The sequence below is a fragment of the Dermacentor albipictus genome, chromosome 9, assembly GCF_038994185.2.
Source record: "Dermacentor albipictus isolate Rhodes 1998 colony chromosome 9, USDA_Dalb.pri_finalv2, whole genome shotgun sequence".
Taxonomy (NCBI): Eukaryota; Metazoa; Arthropoda; class Arachnida; order Ixodida; family Ixodidae; genus Dermacentor; species Dermacentor albipictus.
In genome coordinates this window covers 105,003,481-105,022,097 of record NC_091829.1, presented here as the reverse complement: position 1 = coordinate 105,022,097, position 18,617 = coordinate 105,003,481, and the positions used below count along the sequence as shown (strand labels likewise).

At 46.2% G+C, this 18,617-nt stretch overlaps 1 protein-coding gene across 5 annotated transcripts in view; it reads right to left on the bottom strand.

Moving 5' to 3' along the window:
• Positions 1–1,204: 1,204 nt before the first annotated feature.
• Positions 1,205–18,617, bottom strand: part of LOC135907196 (phospholipid-transporting ATPase ABCA3-like) — a 248,818-nt gene continuing 231,405 nt past the window's right edge. For all 5 annotated transcript variants that reach the window (XM_070525186.1, XM_065438880.1, XM_065438883.1 and 2 more), the window contains 2 exons: positions 6,666–6,879; positions 1,205–1,489 (listed from right to left, as the gene is read on the bottom strand). In XM_070525186.1, the coding sequence (XP_070381287.1) occupies positions 1,358–1,489; positions 6,666–6,879 (346 nt within the window). In that variant the 3' untranslated portion in view covers positions 1,205–1,357. The remainder of the gene's footprint in view (positions 1,490–6,665; positions 6,880–18,617) is intronic.

Genomic DNA, 18,617 nt, shown 5'->3' with positions numbered 1-18,617 from the left:
ATGCCGCAGTCGTCTTGGAACGCGGGCGTAGCTCGGCGAAACGCCGGAGCACTTTGCTACCTCCCGGTGCGCGGTAATCGGAGCACTGGTTGTGTCGGTGCAACGCCACACCGTAGATTGCATAAATACAGTCTTGCTTTTGCTTGGCGTTCCGTGTCAGTTTGGTGGAGGCGGCGGGCGCCTAGACGCCCGTCCACGCAGACGAATACAGGTTACACTTCAAGGTTTCCACGGTGGCGGATGAGTCGGTGAGCGCATGACTTTCCCCGAATACCTGGGTAGCTGGATAGTCCATCGTCGAATGGCAAGCGCATCGGTCTTCTGTTCTGCGGTAACGGGGTCGAAATCAACCATCTGATCAACTTGGGACACTGATTATGTGCCAGTATATTATTTCGCAGCATCGCTTGAGGCCTTTTTTAGGCTTGTAGTGCAGCTAAGAAAGAGCAAAAAAGGAAGGAGGTGCGGCTAATGAAAGGGAAGGGAAGTTGCCCCTACCACCTTCCTTTTTTTGCTCTTTCTGAGCTGCGCTACAAGACTAATGCTATCTTCGGCTGGTCGCTTCCATCCCCCGAAGCAGAGTCGGGCAGATCCGGCGTTCCCCGAGCTCAGAGGTAGAGGACGAGCGCGCAAGCCAAACGTGCGACTCGCTCTCGGAGGAGGCAATGGCAGATACTAAACCACGTGACTACTAGCAACGTCCGATGTTTCGCTTATCGAAAGCTCCCGACGCTGCCGGGAAAACCGGCGGACGCGCCGGCGGGACGAGCGTTCGTCGCAGTGGCCTAGGTTGCCTAGGTTACGGCGGGCTGTCGCCAACAGCAGCAACGCGGCTCTGCGATGACGTTTCAATTTCGACGACTGCTCCGACGACAGGGCTCGGAGCGCCTCAGAGCGCTCGAAGGTGGAGGAGAGCAATCGAGAAGAACCAGCCGAACGCAGGGCGGGCACCCTCTTTCAACCAGCCGAAGACAACGCCGCTCGCGAGAGCGCTCCAGAGCGCTCAGAAACGACCAGTCGAAGATGGCATAAAAATGTCATGACATTACAATTCGCCTAAACTGCCACGCTTTTGATCCTTTTAAAACTAGACTCACTTTGGTACTTTATTCATTCTTTTCACACTGTGTTTTAACGAGGTTTTAACAAGTGGTGTTTGTGAGCACTGCAAACAATTATTGAGCTCGAAGCATTTAACGTCAGAAAGGCCTTTATTGCTTTCATGCCGAGGCATTTTGCAGCAGCTGTAGTTGTGTCTAAACGCTGGAAGATACGGCGCTGCCGGGCGCTGTCGTACCAACGTTGAGCTAAATGAACACGCCGGGATAGTAGTTACGTCCTTGTGCTCGGGCGAAGTTCAAGAAGATGTCTTCGAGGGTGTTCTCCCCGACCAGGACGTGTTCAAGGAGGAATGTTTCCTGCAGCTGCCCCACCTTGGTGAAGAGCTCGCTCCAAGAATTCTCTCCATCAGGTGGTAGCCAAGAAGGTTCTGGACGGCAAGGAAACACCCATTGACGTACTACATGTAGGCCCCACGCACAAAAAGGCAACGGAAACATTTTCATTTCCATCGTCGAAAAAAGGATAACTGCTAACCAGGATATAATATTTCGTAAGGCAACCATGTGATCCCATTCGAGATGTCACGGTTAACCAGCACAATGGTAAAAAAATGAAGGCGGATTCATGATTCAGTGACATCCAATTAGTTATTAGGGTAGCAGATATTTTAGCTGTTATTCCAGTTGGCAACACGTCAAACGGGAAATTTCAGCTAATAGTTGGACACCTAAAAATAGTGCGGTTCATTGGAATGAAGGTATGCTCACCACATACATAAAATAACATCCGACCGCGCGCACGGGATTCCATACTTGCTGGTAGCTTTCTGAGGAAACGTAGAGAAAGCTCCTGAGCACGCACGAAAAGAGCGCGCTTCTCAGGAAAATTCCACCTATTCACATGCTTTAGCTTAAGCTGGAGAAGAGAAAACATAAAATACCTAGTTTTGAAGAGGAAAATAATACAAAACATACACCTTAGTGCTAATGACTTATTTTTCTGCTTTTGCCTTCCGCGTCTCTGTAAGTGCGAAACCCTAGCACGTAACAACAGCAGGGATAGTATACGAAGATGAAGGGATAGTGACACATAAATAAGGGGAAAGGAAAGATAAAATAACATGTTAGGTAATGTAGAGTTTGAAAAATGAGTTGTACGAAGATGAAGGAAATTTTGATAGTCATTATCATAAGCGATGGCGTTAGGAAAATTGTTCCAAAGGTGAATGGTTCTTCGAAGGGCGGATTAGGTAAATGAATTAGTGTTTGCGTAGATGCGCAACAAAATGAACTGATTGTACAATTTGCGTGACCTGTAATGGGGAGTTTCAAAAGGCAGAACTGATGGCGCTGCATTAGTGACGTATGTATGAAATAATGATAGCTGGGCTTGATCACCACGATCCTGCAAGGGCTGTAGTGAGGAGTCAAATTTAATCTGTGTTATGCCTTTGGAATACGCATATGATCATCATCATCATCACCATCCTGGTTACGCCAACTGCAGGGCAAAGGCCTCTCCCATTTTTCTCCAACAACCCCGGTCATGTACTAATTGTGGCCATGCCGTCCCTGCAAACTTCTTAATCTCATCCGCCCACCTAACTTTCTGCCGCCCCCTGCTACGCTTCCCTTCCCTTGGGATCCAGTCCGTAACCCTTAATGACCATCGGTTCTCTTCCCTCCTCATTACATGTCCTGCCCATATGCCCATTTCTTTTTCTTGATTTCAACTAAGATGTCATTAACTCGCGTTTGTTCCCTGACCCAATCTGCTCTTTTCTTATCCCTTAACGTTACACCTATCATTCTTCTTTCCATAGCTCGTTGCGTCGTCCTCAATTTGAGTAGAACTCTTTTCGTAAGCCTCCAGGTTTCTGCCCCATAGGTGAGTACTGGTAAGACACAGCTGCTATACACTTTTCTCTTGAGGAATAATGGCAAACTGCTGTTAATGACCTGAGAATGCCTGCCAAACGCACCGCAGCCCATTTTTATTCTTCAGATTATATCAGTCCCATGATCCAGATCCGAGGTCAGCATCTGGTCCAAGTAGATGTGTTCCCTTACTACTTCGAGTGCCTCACTACCTATCGTAAGCTGCTGTTCTCTTTCAAGACTGTTAAACATTACTTTTGTTTTCTGCAGATTAATTTTTAGACCCACCCTTCTGCTTTGCCTCTGCAGGTCAGTGAGCATGTATTGCAATCGGTCCCCTGTGTTGCTAAGCAAGGCAATATCATCAGCGAATCGCAAGTTATTAAGGTATCCTCCAGTAACACTTATCCCCCATTATTCCCAATCCAGGTATTTGAATACCTCCTGTAAACACGCTGTGAATAGCATTGGAGAGATCGTATCTCCCTGCCTGACGTCTTTCTTTATTGGGATTTTGTTGCTTGCTTTATGGAGGACTACGGTAGCTGTATCTTTCAGTACTTTTACATACGGTTCGTCTACACCCTGATTCCGAATGCCTCCATGACTGCAGAGGTTTCAACTGAATAAAACGCTTTCTCGTAATCAATGAAATTATATATAAGGTTTAGTTATAGTGTGTCTATCGTCTATTGTTGAGTAGTCTTTACGGAATTCTGCCTGGTCCTTTGTTTGACATAAGTCTAAGGTGTTGCTGGTTCTATTTGCAATTACCTTAGTAAAGACTTCGTACGCAACGAACAGCAAGCTGATCGGTCTGTATTTTTCAAGTCTTTAGCATCCCCTTTCTTATGGATTAGGATTATGTTGGCGTTCTCCCAAGATTCCGGTACGCTTGAAGTCATGAGGCATTGAGTATAGACGGTGGCCAGTTTTTCTAGAACACTCTACCCAACATCCTTCAACAAATCGGCTGTTACCTGATCCTCCGCGCTGCCAAGCCTTTCTTTAGTTCTTCCGGCGTTACTTGTGGGATTTCAAATTCCTTTAGAATGCTCTCTCTTCCATTATCGTTGTGGGTGCCACTGGTACTGTATAACTCTCTATAGAACTCCTCAGTCACTTGAACTATTTTATCCATATTTGTAATAATATTGCTGGCTTTGTCTCTTAACAGATACATCTGATCCTTGCCTATTCCTAATTTCTTCTACGCTGTTTTTAGGCTTCCTCCGTTCCTTAGATCATGTTCAATTCTATCCATATTATAATTCTTTACGTCAGCTGTCTTATGCTTGTTGATTAACTTGGAAAGTTCTGCCAGTTCTTTTCTAGCTGTAGGGTTAGAGGCTTTCATACATTGCCGTTTCTTGATCAGATCTTTCGTCTCTTGCGATAGCTTTTTAGCATCCTGTCTAACGGAGTTACTGCCGACTTGTATTCCACACTCCTTAAAAATGCCCATAAGATTATCGTTCATATCTTCATCACTAAGGTCCTCTTCTGAGTTAAAGCCGAATACCTGTTCTGCAGCTTGATCCGGAATTCCTCTATATTCCCTCTTACCGCTAACTCATTGCTCGGCTTCTTATGTACCATTTTCTTCCGCTCACCGCCTCAAGTCTAGGCTAACTCAATTTCTTACCATCCTATGGACACTGCAGCGCACCTTGCCGGGCATGTCCACGTCTTGTATGATGCCAGGGTTAGCGCAGAGTATAAGGTCTATTTCATTTCTAGTCTCTCCATTCGGGCTCCTCCATGTGCCATTTCGGCTATCCCGCTTGCGGAAGAAGGTATTCATTATCCTCATATTATTTTGTTCTGCAAACTCTACTAATAACTCTCCTCTGCTATTCCTAGAGCCTATGCCATATTCTCCCACCGACTTGTCTCCAGCCTGCTTCTTGCCTGCCATGGCATAGAAGTCACCCGGCAGTACAGTGTTTATGTTTTTACTTTACCCATCGCCGATTCCACGTGTTCATAGAAGCTTTCGACTTCCTGGTCATCATGAGTGGATGTAGGGGCATAGACCTGTACGACCTTCAATTCGTACCTCTTATTAATTTTCACAAGAAGACCTGCCACCCTCTCGATATTGTTATAGAATTCCTGTATATTACTAGCTATATTCTTATTTATCAGGAGTCCGACTCCTAGTTCTCGTCTCTCCGCTAAGCCCCAGTAGCACAGGACGTGCACATTCTCAGCACTGTATATGCTTCTTTTGTCCTCCTAACTTCTCTGAGCGCTATTATATCCCGTTTACTGCCCTCTAACTCCTCCAATAGCACTGCTAGACTCGTCTCACTAGATAACGTTCTAGCGTTAAACTTTGCCAGGTTCAGATTCCGATGGCGGCCTGTCCAATGGCGGCCTGTATACTCATACATACATGAAGTAAAACGCGCAGCCCTATTCTGAATAGATTCGAGTTTTTCGTTTAAGTATTTCTGATGGGAAGACTAGAAGAATTCGGCTTATTTAAGCTGAGGTCAAACCAACGTTAGATAAGCTAGTTTATCGATGTCTTTTGTAGAATTATGTAACTTGCGTGTCATGTATCCTAATTATCTCGAAGCTTTGGCGCATATGTATGCAATGTGTGTTGACCACGAAAGAGTCGAAGTTAGGTTAACACCAAGATTTTTATATGGAGTCTCATGTAAAATGGGGATGTTATTTATGTGTGAAACGAACGTAGATTTAGTGTGCCTGTTGCAGAAGAGGGCACATCACCCACCATTTTGCATAACACTTAACATAAAAAATCTTGGTGTTAACCTAACTTCTTACGTGGACAACGCACGTTGCATGTATATATATATATATATATATATATATATATATATATATATATATATATATATATATATATATATACATATATATATATACATATACATACATATATATAACAACGTTTTCGTCGTTACCTGAACCACTGGGTAGAACACGAGCGGCACATACCTGCTGGAATACACCCAGCGCTCCTAGACTGCGGCAAAGAACTACGTTGAAACTCGGTACCTACCTAATCGCGCACCAAGAGTGAGCCATGTCGGCATAGACGAGGTCCGTTACAGATAGGCAATATGTACTCATTAACAGGTCCAAAGTGATCGAAGTTGCTGCAATGGTTGTTTCGTTGGTTCGTTAGATAGTTGGTTAGTTAGTTGGAGAATGAGTGAGTGAGTGAGTTATTTAGCTAGTTAGCTAGCTAGCTAGCTAGCTAGATAGATAGATAGATAGATAGATAGATAGATAGATAGATAGATAGATAGATAGATAGATAGATAGATAGATAGATAGATAGATAGATAGATAGACAGACAGACAGACAGACAGACAGACAGACAGACAGACAGACAGAGAGACAGACAGACAGACAGACAGACAGACAGACAGACAGACAGACAGACAGACAGACAGACAGACAGACAGACAGACAGACAGATAGATAGATAGATAGATAGATAGATAGATAGATAGATAGATAGATAGATAGATAGATAGATAGATAGATAGATAGATAGATAGATAGATAGATAGATAGATAGATAGATAGATAGATAGATTGGCAGAACCAGAGAGGTGCGTGAAGTCCTCTAAGAATGTTACCGCAATAAAAGGTAAGTAGCGGAACCACATAGATGGATATAGAGGCGTTCCGCAATCGGATGGAGTTTCAAATTAACGGTAATAGCGTTAGAGCTGGGATACCCTGTTGTCGTCCTTGAGTAGAGCATTAGGGAAGAGTTTTGCGACAGCTTGCTTGAGCCTGGGCGCGTCTGACTCCGCCGTGTGCTTGAGGAGGAACTCGAGTCGGTAGCCTTGGCCGAACTTCTCGCGCAGTCGCTGCAGCGTGCCCAGACACATCATTTGGCCGTAGGCCATGATGGTGAGCCGATCGCATGAAAACTCGCATTCGTCCATGCTGCAGGTTGGTGAGAGTTGTAAGAAGCACAATATTATACGACACGTATGTGCTAGAACTTAGAGGAAGCTCGGTGCTTGCACCTCGACTTGCCCATACCCAGGAATTCTGGACATGCGTTTAGTTTCTCTTTTCGCCACTACGTGGCGTAACAATCTTAAGGATTTGAAATTCGCGCCGTGACGTATACCATGACGCACAACTAAAGAAAACACAATAAAAAGGAGCACACCCTGAGACTGTTGCTTCCCCTCGGCACGTGGAAACGAGCGCGCTTATGTATCAGCGTTATCTTGAAGACAACCTGCTACCATAGAGAAAGGGATTGCTACTACTTGCTCGACTTGCAATGAATCGATGATTTTGCTAGACACCTTGCCAGACACCCGGCATTCCGGGTGAGATGTCTGGCCGAGATAACAGCTCCCGCAAAGCTTGCGTTGGGTTCCCTTTCTTCGTTGTTTTTTCTGTTTATTTGTGCATGACTGCGGCCGCCGGCTTCGGTATAGTCAGCGTTAGTTTTCTTGTGTTTTCTAAGAACCAGTGTGATTCAATAAGAGGAAGCTTTAGCTCGGGCCCTTCTTCGATGCCGGCTGCTCGAATACATGCAAAATGCGTAAATGATTTTATGAAAAAATCGCTCAACCGATATGAATGAGAATTGTTGCATTCAAGAGAGAACGTTCGATCACAGTGATTGCTGCAATAATAATTTTGGACTAGGCCGTGGCATTATTGACAAGAATTATTGGAAATCGGCAAATTTGAAAAAGAAGTTCGAAGTTTACAAATCCGTTAGTTAGGATAAAAACTGATATCGCATCCCTCTAAACTGCATCCCTTGGAGCATCTCAATCGGAAAAATTTGATGTATGAATTTATAACTTATGTGAAGTTACAATGCCTGTTAAGATTTTGCGAATACCATATTCAGGTGTTAGGGATGTATTTCAGGGTGGCAAATGATATATCAATTTTGTCTGCATTAAATGAAATATTAGGCGCAGCTTAGAGAATTCCGATATCGTTTTTAGTTGCTGAGGTACAAAGTCGTATACTTTGAGTATTGTTTCTTGAGATTTCGCATTTTTGTAGAATTTAGAAAAGTGGAAGCTAAATAAAATTGGCTTTCTAAAATCTAATTGTAACTGTTTCTTTTAAGTTCAACATAACTCATGAATTGCGCTGCAGTGGTTGTAAGAAGAAAGGACTGATGATTTCCCAGGTAGGAGCTAACGCTTCCCGTTAAGTTAGGTTTAGACTAATACTTTTGCTGAGAGAAGAAGCAAGATGAGTAGCGCATATGCATTACGGCGGCCGCAGTTCGATGGGGGCTAAATGCGAAGACACACGTGTACTTAGATTTAGGTGTACGTTAAAGGTGCCCAGGTAGTCGAAATTTTCCATATTCCCCAACTACGCCATGCCTCATAATCAGATCGTGGTCTTGTCACGTAAAAGGCCATATATTTTATTGACAGAATGTACTGTAATTTACAGTATTTGACAAAGCCAAGCCTACAGCAGGCTATTCATTAAAGTGTTCACTTCTTCAGACCTAAGCTCGTGCTCATCTTCCTCAGCTTTGTGCAGGGCTGCGCAACATATTTCCACTTGGCGTGGAAGCGCCGTCCCGATGCTTTTTAGGCAGAAAAGGGCTGGGAGCGTTTTAGGCGGCTGACCTGAACGACGTCATGGGAAGTCTGGATGGAGCGAGTAGTAGGTGTGACCGGAGACATATAGTAGGTTACGTATGTTACCTGACAGAGGACACGGTAAGCACCGGAGTAGCGGGATATCAGTTTTTCCGAGAGGCCGAAACGGCGGGTGGGAGATCGAAGAGGGACAAGATCCCCGAGAATATAATCGGCGTCCCGGCGACTACTGTCACAAATACTTTTACTCTTGTTCTGAGAAGCACAAAGGCGACCGTGAGCAACTTGGCGTGTTTCTTGGGCTCGAGCAACGGCTTCGCTTTTATACTGAGACACGGACTCTTCAGGGGTAGGCAGTATTGTATTAAAAAGCAATACTGAATCTCGGCCGCACAACCAATAAAATGGCGAGTAACGTGCAGTGCCATGGCGTGATGAATTGTACGCTAATATGACAAACGGGCGAGCACTATCCCAGTCACGATGGTCATCAGAAACATATATGAAGAGCATGTCTGTTACTATTCGATGAAGCCACTACGTAAGACCATAGGTCTGCGGATGACATGAATTAGTAAATTTGTGCTTGGTTGAATAAGGACGGACGAAGTCGCCCACAACTGGATGGATGGATGGATATTATGAGCATCCCCTTCGGAACAGGGCGGTGGGTTGCGCCACCCAGCTCTTGCTATTATACTGCCTAATATCCCACCTAGGTTAAACAATAATAAAGTACTATGGACTACCACACCCAAATTTTCTGATCCCCTATTGCGAAATGTGCTTTTGTACGTCTCCGTTTTTTGTCGTTTCCCTACTTTACTTCCACCGATCCTCCAATCGCCTCTTACTAATGCCTATTGCGGACATGTTTACTTTTCCACTGCTCCCGCTTAACCCAAGGGCTTCAAGCAGGCCAGTGGTGCCTCAATCGACTGCTGGGTAGACGTCTTCACATTCTAATAAACCATGCTCCATAGTTTCCCTAGCTTTACCGCAGCAAGCACATGCTGCTTCTTCCTTCATACATCAGGCTTTATAGTAACGTGTTCTAAGGCATCCCGATCTCGCCTCGAAAAGTTATGAGCTTCCGTCTGAGTTATCATAAATGGTTTCTTTCCTGATTTCGCTTTTTTCCTTTGAAGTAGTTACTCATGGCAGGTTTCTTTTCCATTGCCGCCACCCATGAGATTATTTCAGGCTCTCTGACTTTCAGCTTGACGTTCGTTGTTGCTGTGTTGCCCACCCTATAGGCCGCATACTTGCTGGTGTGTTTACTAATTATTTTCCTCCACTGCGAATCAATGTTTTTTCTGTACAGATATCTCAACACTCTCCCAGCCCATTTACTTTCTTCCATATTCCTCAGCCGTTCTCCATACTCAATTTTACTGCGAGCTCCCCTCACTTCAACACTAGTCCAGCCCGTATCACCCTGCACAGCTTCATTTGTAGTCTTCCCGTGAGCGCCCAATGCGAGGCGATCCACTGACCTTTGGTTCCCATCGAGGCCTGATTGTACCCCTGATTTAAAGCAAACAACCACCTTTCCAAAAGTAAGTCCTGGAGCCATTACACCTTTCCACATACCTCGCAGGAGCTCGTCCTCCGAGGTAAAGAGAAAGGAGCGACCCCTGTCGGTAAAAAGTTGACGAGGAGCGCCGGGGCGAACAAGGACGTTGTGCATTACAACAGTAAGTAGGCTACGCCAGTTGGAAGTTTACCCGCCGTGCTTGCTCAGTGGCTATGGTGTTGGGCTGTAGAGCACGAGGGAGCGGGAACGAATCCCGGCCACGGCGGCCGTTTTTCGATGGGGGCGAAATGCGAAAACACCCGTGGATTTAGATTTAGGTGCACGTTAAAGATCCCCAGGTTACGAAATTCCCTGAGTGCTCCACTACGGCGGGCCTCATAATCAGAAAGTGGTTTTGGCACGTTAAACCCCATAATTCGGTTACGCCAGTTGGAAGGGCTCTAGTGAACGCGAACCAAATTGTATAATGTGTTGCGACGGCAATACACCTGTTGCATCAGTCGGATCTGGGGAAAGGTACCAAGAGGTCTACACCAACGCGATAGAAGGATTCGGTAGGAAACCCAAGAGGTAGGAGTAAAGCAACAGTGAACTCAGATGGCTTCTTCTGGAGTTGACGTAACTCACAAGAAGCGACGTAGCGGCGGCCAGATCGGTGCATACCAGGCCAAAAGAATCGTCGCCGGACACGGTCGTACGCACAGATTCCCCGAGGTGACCAAAAGTTGGTACATCGTTCAGCTTGGACAGAATAGCAGTGCGAAGATGCCGCGTAATAACCAGCACCATCTAATCCACTGGGGTACATGCTACGCCGATATAAAATGCCGTCCTTGAGTAGGAACATACCAAAAGAAAGGTCACATGACCTAGATGTAAGCTTTTCCATCATATCACGTATGCTTGGATCTCGGCGCTGTTCGGTAGCAAGGTCAGCTAAGCAGACGGAGAAAATACAGAGCAGAAGCATAGGTCGCAGGAACATCACCTGGGTGGCGGTACAAGCAGTCGGCATCTTGGTATAAACGATCGGACTTGTAAGCAACTGTGTACGGGTATTCCTGTAGGCGTAGCGCCCAGTGACCTAGGTGATCGGTAGGGTCTTTGAGGGACGAAAGCCAGCAGAGCGCATGGTGGTCTGTGGTGAATGTAAAGGGCCGACCACTTAGGTAGGGGCGCGATTTCGCCACTGCCTAGAGACCTGCAAGGCACTCACGTTCAGTAATGAAATAATTCCGCTCAGCTGGAGAAAGCAGATGGCTGGCGTAGGCAATGACGCGGTCGTGGCCTTGTTGACGTTGGCAAAAAATGGCACCGATTCCATGACCATTGGCATCAGTGCTGACTTCTCTTGAAGCAGTCTGGTCGAAGTGCGCAAGAAGAAATGAAGATGTAAGTAGAGAGATAAGCTTCGAGAAGGCAGTTGCTTGTTCAGGTCCCCAAGAAAATGCAGCACCTGCCTTCAGAAGAGCAGAGGACGAGTGACCTCCGAAAAATTGTGCATGAAGCGGCGGAAGTACGAGAACAGGCCCACGAAGCTCCGGACATATTTAGCACATGTTTGCACGGGAAACTTCTGTACGGCACGAGCTTTTCCCGGGTCTGGGCGCACACCAGATGAATGAACAATATGACCGAGGATAGTAATTTAGCGCTGTCCGAAGTGACATTTAGATGAATTAAGTTGAAGGCCAGCAGTGGGAAAAGCAGAAAGAACGAGCGAGAGGCACTCCGGGTGCGTGGCAAATGTAGGAACAAAAACGGCAGCGTTATATAAGTAACAAATACAGATGAAGCACTTGAGGTTATGAAGGAGTGTGTCCATCATGCATTAAAAAGTAGATGGAGCATTACATAAGCCGAATGATATAAATTTGAAGTTGTGTAGGCCATCGGCTGTTATAAAGGCGGTTTTCTCTCGGTCCATGTCGTCGGCACAGTCTGCCAGTAAGCGGAACCAAGGTCGATCGAAGAAAAGTACTTCGCACCTTGGAGGGAGTCGAGGGCATAATCAACGCGTGATATAGGATAAACGTCTTTATTAGTGATCTTGTTGAGGTGCCGGTAATCCACGCAGAAACACCAGCTGGCGTCCTTTTTAACTAGAACGACATGGGACGCCCAAGGACTGGATGATGGTTCAACGATTCATCGACAGAGAATCATCTCGACCTCCGTTTGAATGACTTGTCATTCGTGCAAGGACCGACAGTATGGTCGCCTGTGAATAGAGTGTGCGTCACCGATGTCGGTATGGTGTGTCGTGAGAGAGGTCTGGCCGAAAGGGCGGCCCAGGTCAGAAATGTTGCTGAACGCGGAGAGCAGCTAGTTGGCGTGGTGAGGCGGAAGTCCCAGAGCAATAACGTTTTTAAGCTGAGGAAGAACAGCCAGCAAAGAAGAAGAGTCAACGGGAGACGACGTAATATAAGCAGCCGAGGCTGAAAATAGGCAAACTTCGGAGAAAGACAGCGTACCAAAGGCTATGCCTTGTGGTAGGACGTGGTCACCGGTTCCTAAGTTGACGAGCGGAAGGCTGGTAGAGTTGTTGGTGATACTGACGATGGTTTGCTGAAGAGCAACGCGATGAACAAGGAGGACTTCCGCGAGAGCAGACACAACACACGCTCCATAAGGCACAGGTGTAGATGTATAAAGCAGGACTCTGGTCATGGTTGTGGGGCGACTCGATAGTGCTCAGCGAAGCAGAGCCTGCTCGGAACTTCCTCAGGAGAGTTAGGACAGGTAGGTAGGCGGAGCTAAACTATTCTAAGCCAAGTAAGAAATGTCGACTTCCTACACTCATAATTGTTTTTAATTATGGGGTTTTACGTGCCAAAACCACTTTCTGATTATGAGGCACGCCGTAGTGGAGGACTCCGGAAATTTCGACCACCTGGGGTTCTTTAACGTGCACCTAAAGCTAAGTACACGGGTGTTTTCGCATTTCGCCCCCATCGAAATGCGGCCGTAGTGGCCGGGATTCGATCCCGCGACCTCGTGCGCAGCAGCCTAACACCATAGCCACTGAGCAATCGCGGCGGGTGACTTCCTACACTAACTACACTCTTGTAGTCAGTATAGATAAAAATATAGCCCTATTGACTTCACGAAGCACGAAATTTAAACTGTAAGGTGATTTATTAGAGCTGGCGTTGGAACTGTAATTGCAGTGCAAGTGTGATTCATTCTGCACGCAGTAGCGTCTTGTGAGGCAGCAGGGAGGAAGAGAAAGTGTATATGCGTGTGCACGTCTTGAGTGTGCATGCGCGTGTACTTGAGTTTGTGCGTTCGCCCGCGCTTGTGTCTCCGTATTTGAATCTGCGTGCGAACGAGCGCGCTCATGCGTCTGCGTGCATTCGCGCATTTGTGTATGCGTTCATTTCAGTGTACGTGCGTGCGTGTGCACATTTTTCTGTGTGTGCACATGCGTGGGCGCGTGAAAATGTGCGTGGAGGTGAAGATGCCAGTTATCTTTACGTCTGTGTGCTTGAGAGAGAATGTGTGTGTGTGGTGAAAATATGTTTGTGTGTATAGGTGTGTGTGAGAAGCTAGCATTTCCTTACTTGTACCTATTCTCGCATGCAAATGAAATACCGACGTTAAAATTATGGGCTTGTTACGTGTCAAGCTCACAATCTGATTATGAGTCTCATCGTAATGGGAGACTCCGGAATAATTTCGACTCTTTAACTTGCACCTAAATCTAAGTACACGGGTGCTTTCGCATTCCATTCCCAACGAAATGCTGCCGCCGTGGCCGGGATCTGATCCCGCGACCTCGTGCTTAGCAGGCCAACACCACAGACATTAAGCAAGCACGGCGTGGATATAGAGTTTACTTGAATCTTATTTATATTCACAGAGACAAGATTGAATGGCACTGCCTTTATACCATTATCAGTTTCTGAAAGCAAAACCAACGAAAAAAGAAAAAAAATATATTAGGAGCCATTACACTCTGTGAAGATGGATGACCAGCTAAGCTGTAGCACATCAGACAGAATTAGACAAGGGGTCATGCATTTATTTTCACCATTCGGTAATGGTAGTGACGATAGCCTTGTGATTGCTGTGACATATACGGGTTGGCCCGGTTACAACCTTAGACAGAATCTTGGCCAAAGTAGAAGCTATGCACAACCGTTGTTACCTAATTGAGTTACTTCGATCGGTCTAGCACTTCAAATTCTTCTTGCACAAGCTCAGTGAACCGTTTCTTTTCTGGTTTTGAAATGCCCACATTGAAGCCTTCAATGGTGATCACAAGGGTAGTGTCATCGCGGCTAACCAATGCAAAGCGCGTGGTCATGAACTTCTTAATACCACAGTTGGGTGTGCCTGAATATATACAGACAGTGGATATCCTAATTCCGTCTTTCGTTCGTACAGCACACACAACCCCACAGTCGGTGCCCCTCTCCTCTTACGAGTTAAGGTTGTATGGTAGTATACATACATTTCCTCCTCTGCATATAAGGCAATGCCTTCTTCGCGTGCCTTCTGCGCGTACAAGATCGCACCCTAAGGGTGCGATCTTGTACGCGTTCCAAAATAGAACGGAGGCGGTCCGTTCCACCGAGCCGCACACGCTTGGTCAGTTTGAACGGTGTCGAACGCCATGACGTCAATTGTGAAGTGATATCTGCTGTCGATCATTCCGTGTTGTCTGCTATCGGACGAACGCAACGGAACGGACCGCCAATTTCGCGACGGAAAGAACGGACCGCCTCCGTTCGAGTTTGGAACGCGTACAAGATCGCACCCTAAAGCTTTAAACTGCGTGATAACGAAAAAAAAAACCAATGTACGTACATCGAAAGCGGACTGGCCGCAAGCTATGTACATTACTCACGGAGCGATGCCATTGATCGCATTATCACAAAAGACTGGGCTCGGTCAGGTCGCCCTTATAAACATTCTTTTTCAGCATCAGTTATGCTTTCAAAGAGGTTACTTGAAAAAATTTGTGCACTACAGAAGCATGTTTAATAATTATTCGCTCAGCTAGATAATCTCGAGGACTGGCTCCAAGCAACTCATGTCCGTTATCTGCCTAAGATCAATTATAGACAATTTAATTATCGTACCTTTGTTTATTACGCAAACAACTAATCAAGTTACTCCGTATCTACAGGCTAGCAATTTCAACACTCGAATGATATCAATAATGTGAGCAAGATTTATATTGCTCTATTAATGTTTGGCGCGGTTAAAAAATAACTGCCTGGATATTCATGGTGCAGTAGGCTTCTTAAAAAGCAGGTGCGATTGCTTCGACGGGTTTTCTTGTCGCAATTCAAGTTCATCAACTTAAGCACATGTGCCCAACAGTGCACTTCTGCTTTTACGACGGACTCTCCTCCGCTATACAAGAAACACTTCAGCGCTACGGTGAGAACATTGTGCACGCTCCCGATAACTATATGAGTGTTGGTGGCATCAGGGTCGGTTTCCTGGTGTCATTAAGAATAAACACAGCTGCCGGGCGGAAAGCAATGGATAATTTTTTTCTTACATTGTATCAAATAGAGCAGCGCGCACGTGTGTGTTAGAACAAAAAGTACTGAAGTATTGGGGTGAGTTCTTTGCGGAATATATTTTAACTTTCTATTGCTAACACATAAAAAAATACCGGATTTTTTTTTAGAATTAATGTTGATGAACATATGCAGTCAAGGGAAACATGAGTTCCGACCTAGTGCTCGAGGTGGAAGTAGTAACAAACCGCCCCGCTAAATTGGCGCACGGTTTATTAAAGGGAAGCTGAAACGGTTTTCAATTTCCATGAATTGCTGGGATTGGGAAGAACAGACCTAATAATTTACGGTTCCGAATTTTTTTTTGTTTTGTTAATATAAGGGGCGGAAATCGCTTTCTAAATCACCCGCACGGACACGCCCCCATCGCTTCCCGAAGCGCCGGGTGAGGTTGTTGCCAGAGGAGAGAACCAGCGAGAGCGACGTCATGGGCGGAGACCGAGACAACCGAGCTGCAGACCGCCGTGCTGACATGTGCGCGCATGCGTCTTTCCGTCCTGCGCTCTACTGAACGACGCTACGAGAGATCTGCCCCCGCCGCCGCCGCCACCGCCGCCGCTGCCGCTCACGTTTGTTTTGCGATTTTCGTAAACTGTTCTTTCCTTCTGTGCTGCGTGAGTGCCTGCAGCCAAGGGCGCCCAACATGCCCTCGTTCTGTGCAGCATTCGGCTGCGCGAACACAGGCGGGCGAGACGATGTGGTGCTTCACAAATTCCCGAAGGAAAAGAAGCTTGCAGCGCAGTGGGTACGTGCGGTGAGGAGAGATGAGTTCGTGCCGACGGAATGAACTGTGCTGTGCTCGGACCATTTCCGCGACAGTGACTATCATCGGAGCTTGACAATGATGTGGGCAATCGCTATTCCAGTTAAATCGGCGCGACTGAAGCCCGGCATTGTTCCGTCTATATTCTCCTACAAGAGAATATACCATCCGTGTACTTATACGGCTGCTAACACGTTCTTAAAAAAAAAAAATTCTTTTCGGTATTTTTTAACTGCAGCCCGTCGCGGCAGCTTCACGTGCATGCTCGCGCGAGCAAACGCCGCTGACACGCTGTGAAGCATAGACGGAAACGCGCGCAGTAATAAATTTTGGTGACCGGACTTCAAGCGCAGCTTCCACAGCGTTGCACCGGAGGTATCAAATGGAGTGTCATGGCCTAGTGACATTTTACGTACGGTTCAGTTATCGTGTTTACCACACGGCGGTGCTAAAACTGCCTAATATCTTTATGTCAACACCAGCATGGAGCACGCATACCGATTCTTGATCGAGCCACACTCGCAAAGTCGTCGAACCATAGTATGAATATTGCACATATAATACCTCTGGTCATCTCTGGATGTGTATGATAAGCAACTTCCATGACTGTACCTCACAGCACTGCATGTGCGCGTTTTGAAATGCGGCACTTAAGTTCGCGATCGTGTATCAACGCTGAAAAAACCACGGGACTTTATACAAGCAGCGGCAAGGTGCTTGACATCGCGGAATTGCCCCCATTGTTTAGAATCTAATGAGAAGTTAGTGCTTCGGCATTCCTCCAGCAGCATGTTCCCAGTGACACTTTAGCGCATTTTTTCTCCCGTCATTGCAACGTGCAGCTACATGAAAAAAAAACAACGTACGTACTAGCTAAGATTTCCAGCGCGCGAGAAGGTGCACACATCGCCCTCGCTGTTGGCACACTCAACATCGTCGTTGCCGCCGTTGCCGCCATCGTTTTCCGTATCGGCTGTGGGTTCAAACATGTACGGGGAAAATACAAGCTGTCGGAGACAGCGAGAACGTTCCATCTTACAACTCAGCTATGAAGCCATAACAGCAGAAGCGCGTGCTACCAGAGAGAAAGGAATGGTGCTACGCTCTGAAACGGAGACATGCGGCGTCGCCGACCGGCGACAACCGCCAACGACGTCACAGCGGCCCCGACCAATCACAGGCAACAGCGGCGTTCGCGCGATGCCCTGACGCGCTGGTGCGCGTTTTCTTGAAAAAACAGCCGCTTGCGTTTGTTTCCGCCCTTTTTGAACCAGATATTCGTGTTCAGGGGACTCAAAACTGTAAAATGCCGCAGAGAACTCATTTTTTTCGAAATGTGTTTCAGCTTCCCTTTAAGGCGAAGGGCTCAAGTGGCTCGTAGCAATGGCTCATACCCCCCCCCCCCCTATAGGCGGTGATAGAAAGTAGAAGAGTGATACAAGAAAAGTAGAGGAATGGTACAAAAAATACCAGCAGCAGTGGCTCCTTCGCGAAAAAAAGAGCGACATAATCAGGAATGGCTCATACCCTCGTAAGCAAGCAAAGGTGCAATGGCTGAATATGAATGAAGAAACCAAAGGAAAAAAGAACAAAGGAAAGAAAGAAAGAACAAAAGAAAGAAGGAAAGAGAGAGATAAAGAAAAAGAAAGAGATAAAGAAAGAAAGAAAGAGAGAAAGAGATAAAGAAACAGGTAAAGAGATAAAGAAAGACATAAAGAGATAAAGAAAGAAAGACAGAGATAAAGAAAGAAAGAAAGAAAGAGATAAAAAAGAAAGAGATAAAGAAAGAAAGAGATAAAGTAAAAAAATCATGAGCCATTCCGCTCCGTGAAGGTGGGTGACCAGCGAAGCTGTTTAGCACATGACTCGGAGGTGACACATAATTTTGAACAAAAGGTAAACTCATTCATTGTCTTCAGGGTCGTCATTAATTCACTCGCAACTGCAATCACATTCTTTGAGACTGTCAAAGCTACACGTACGCCGCTGGATGGACGGTTGGGCCGGATCAGTGTGGCATCGCAAGGTACATGTCTGCAACACGGAACCCGTAAAGCGCTCCCCTTTTCGATACCCACACATGCACATTGAAATCACCGACAACGACAACAGAGGTAGTGTCATCGCAGCTAATTCACGCAAAGTGAATAGCCATGAAACTTACGGGACTATGAGTCATTGCATTTTTTGCTTGTTTACTGGGGTATGAGCCATTGATGATGACATTTTTCGACATGCTGTTTTGT